Source organism: Merops nubicus, unplaced genomic scaffold (genome assembly GCF_000691845.1).
Source record: "Merops nubicus isolate BGI_N331 unplaced genomic scaffold, ASM69184v1 scaffold27384, whole genome shotgun sequence".
NCBI lineage: Eukaryota > Metazoa > Chordata > Aves > Coraciiformes > Meropidae > Merops > Merops nubicus.
In genome coordinates, this window is record NW_008604000.1 from 55902 (window position 1) to 59358 (window position 3457).

The 3457-nt window shown below is 41.9% G+C and overlaps 1 protein-coding gene across 1 annotated transcript in view; it reads left to right on the forward strand.

The window, feature by feature from the left end:
* The window catches only part of PIKFYVE (phosphoinositide kinase, FYVE finger containing), a 61086-nt gene that overhangs the window by 53079 nt on the left and 4550 nt on the right, over positions 1-3457 (forward strand). The window contains exons 33-38 of the mRNA XM_008938882.1: positions 1-57; positions 529-631; positions 1278-1437; positions 1972-2031; positions 2473-2649; positions 3360-3457. The exon at positions 1-57 is cut by the window's left edge and continues 48 nt beyond it; the exon at positions 3360-3457 is cut by the window's right edge and continues 4 nt beyond it. Of these exons, the coding sequence (XP_008937130.1) occupies positions 1-57; positions 529-631; positions 1278-1437; positions 1972-2031; positions 2473-2649; positions 3360-3457 (655 nt within the window). The remainder of the gene's footprint in view (positions 58-528; positions 632-1277; positions 1438-1971; positions 2032-2472; positions 2650-3359) is intronic.

The following is a 3457-nucleotide window of genomic DNA, read 5'->3' on the forward strand; positions in this document are numbered from 1 at the left end:
TGAGTTGTCCAAAGCATCTCTGAAGAACAGTTCTGAAGAAGGACTACAGCTGAACAGGTTACATGCAGGAACTACAATACACAGAGTTGAAGGCACAGTGATTGCAGCGAATAAGCCGAAACTAGGATGGGGAAGGACCCTCAATATATGCCTCTGTTACGTTCTCTGTTTTCTGATGGAATCTGACACGTTCTGTGTAACCAGCACATACTTGAAATATCTGAGTTTCTATTTTGTTCTGGGGACTCTGCTGTCTCCATCACCCCTCTTACTGGGCCTCCTTACCTTTCCTGTCATGATGGATAGAGCTGTGGCTATGGAGCCCTGAGAGGCTTTGTTCTGGGAGGCAGAGGAGGACAGCTTTAGACAGTCCTCCACCATTAAGCTTTAAATGTGTATCCTCTTCCCTTACCAACACTTAAGTGTTAGGCATGGAGGAGAAATAAATGTACGGGAGTAAAGAGATGGTGTCTTGGGTAGCAGTATTTGTTGGACTCATGAGTTTCTTTTTTTCCTCTCTCCTTTCAGCACGTCAGACAGCAAACCAAAGAGCAGTAGCCCTGTCCGCCTGCCTGAGGCTAACGTGGCTCCTTCAAGTCGCAGCACAGAATCAGAACAGCGTAAGAAAAAAGTCTTGCCAATATCATATCCATGATGCTTATCTCAGCTTGGACTTGAGTCCACTTACACTTGGCCCTAGCTCCTGTGAAAGTTGTTAGAACAAAGAAATTGCATTCTGAGTTGAAATTATGACTAGTCTCAGAGTTAGACTTGATGTAAAAAGTGGGGCGTGGGGGTGTATCTTTGTTTTTTTTCAACTCTGTGCCCATGGTGGCTTTTTCTGATTGTTATCAGACAAGACTTATTCCCTGACTCAGTGCTATGATGTGGTGGACCTTGGATGGTTGTTGAGTGTAGCCTGTTCAATGGGGTATGATGCCCGTATGATCTCACCTCGTTTGGCACTGCCTTTTTTTAAAAGAAGGCAATTAAATTATTTTGAAATGGAGAAGTGACACTTTTACAATTTTAAAGATGCGCATGCTTGGCCTGTGTTTTCAAATAACTCAGGATTCCAGAATGCTACTTGGAACACTGAATCAGCTTAACCTGCTGGACTTTGGTTGCCTGAAGAATAGGAGATGAGTTACAGCTGAATGACATAATTCCTTCAGTTGGAACAGTGAATGGAGAATGCTCGTATGAGTCATGCTTTTATTAAACTGCCTGTGGGAATGCCAAGGCCAACTTCTTTATTCCTTTTCACTGTAGCGAAGAAACCATCTGGTGTTTTGTCTTTCTTCCGTGGCACGGGAGGGAAGAGCCCAGACCTATCTTCCCAGAAGAAAGAGACCTTACGTGGTGCTGACAGTGCTTACTACCAGGTTGGACAGATGGGCAAAGAGGGAGCAGAAAATCAAGGAGCAGAACCTCAAGGTACAAGACTAGTTTCATCATCTGTCTTGGACTTCTTCCAAACCTCATCCACATTTGTAAGGCCCAGAATGCACACCTGCTCATGCTTTTTCAACAGTCCAGGATTACTCAGTATGGATTGAAAATTAATGATTTGAGTATCAATTGTAGGCTTCTCCTAAAGACATTGCATTACTTTATGAGAAAGGAAATCGGGTGTTCCAAACCCTGGTAACTGTAAGGATATGGAGTAGTCTGGCCTTGAATGCCTTCCAATTGACTCTAATTAAGCAGCCCAATGTCTCTTTGCTTCCTGTTTAACTTTCATTGTTTCAGCTCATGGAAAATGAATGAAATGAAAGAGAAAGCATGTACTTCTGTGTCCCATGAACAGCAGTGCCCTTTTAGCATGCATATTATATCATAAAATTATATCTGGTTCCTTCTGTATTGAAAAAAATTTGCTTGTAAGGTGATTTTACAAGTAGTATCTTAGATGGCTTTCTCAGCATTAATAATAATAGTCTTGACTGAATGGTCCCTTTATGCCTTCAGATGACATAGATGGAGGAGATGGGCAGAAGAAACAGCTAGTGAATCCCCATGTGGAACTCCGTGAGTAGCTATAAATAATTACTTGAAGTCTTAGATGAGAAACTCATTCTTTGTGCAAATGTAATGGGAACCTTGAAGGTAATTAGTTTTTCTTTCTAGTGGGCAAGGAAGGAAAAACAAATCAAGAACAGAGCAATGCAGTTTTTACTTACTGTATTCAATCTCTCTGTTGCAAACATAGCCCATAAAACTTATTTTTAAAATTGACCTGTTGTCTGAATGCTTTCCCATGACATATGTGGTGAGGTAACCTAAAAAGTGTTGACTTCCTGTAAGTTTTCCATTTAAATCCTATGGGTTTAAACTTCCAAAAATACAATAGACGTAACAGATGGATGTTTAGCACAACAATATTCTTGTAGGCATCAGTACAATCTCCAGGTGCCATCTCAGGTATTCGGTGATTCAGCACCCTGTTATTAAGGAAGGCCTTTTTTGCAGAGTTTTCGGACGCGAACGCCAAGTTCTACTGCCGGATTTATTATGCTGGCGAGTTTCACAAGATGCGTGAGGTGATACTGGGGAGCAGTGAAGAGGACTTCATCCGATCCCTCTCTCACTCGATGCCCTGGCAGGCACGAGGTGGCAAATCTGGGGCTGCGTTCTATGTGACTGAGGGTAAATGCAGCTTCTTCCCCCTTTGCATTTAGAGGGTGTTATCTGGGGGTAGTGGTGGCCCGTGTGTTATTTCACCTCTGATTACCTCTAGCCAGAGGGTTACTGACTGCAGAATGGCCACTCAGAATGTAAAGCTAAGTGGATTGTTCTGGGGTCTTCAATGTTGGATTTTTTGCCTCTTTGTATGTGCAAGAGGACAAAATGCAGCTCTGTTTTTCAGTAGTAGCAGCTAGGGAAGCCAGTTGAGCAGAAGGGTTGTACTGTCTTCGGCAGGCTTCAGAAAATAAAAACTTCAGTATAAATCAAGGAAAACTGGTTATTAAAGCCACAGTGTTTCTTATAATCCTGCATGCTATAGTTGATTTATAGAATTATTTTTTTAACTGTTGCTGATTCCTTTAGCAAGTCTTGAATGGAAGGGTCTGTAAGCCGTTGCCTCTTGTCTGTGTAAGAAGGCATATAACTGAGGTCAGTCTAACTTAGGCAGTCTCCTCTCCCTGGTTTGCTAGAAGGCTGAGATACAGTAAGGCTGAAATTCTGAATATATGAAGTAAAAAAGTTTCTATAAATGAGCTTCTGTGGATATGGCTTTAAGAGAATTTTAGTCCTTTAATTTTTCAAACTACTTCAGCTATGTGACAGTCCTAAAGAAGTTGCAAAGAATACCTTGCTTGCTGTGTGTAACCCTCTTGCCTCTGATGTTAAAATAGATGATAGGTTCATCTTGAAGCAGATGCCTCGTCTGGAAGTCCAGTCATTCCTTGACTTTGCTCCACACTACTTCACTTACATCATCAATGCGGTTCAG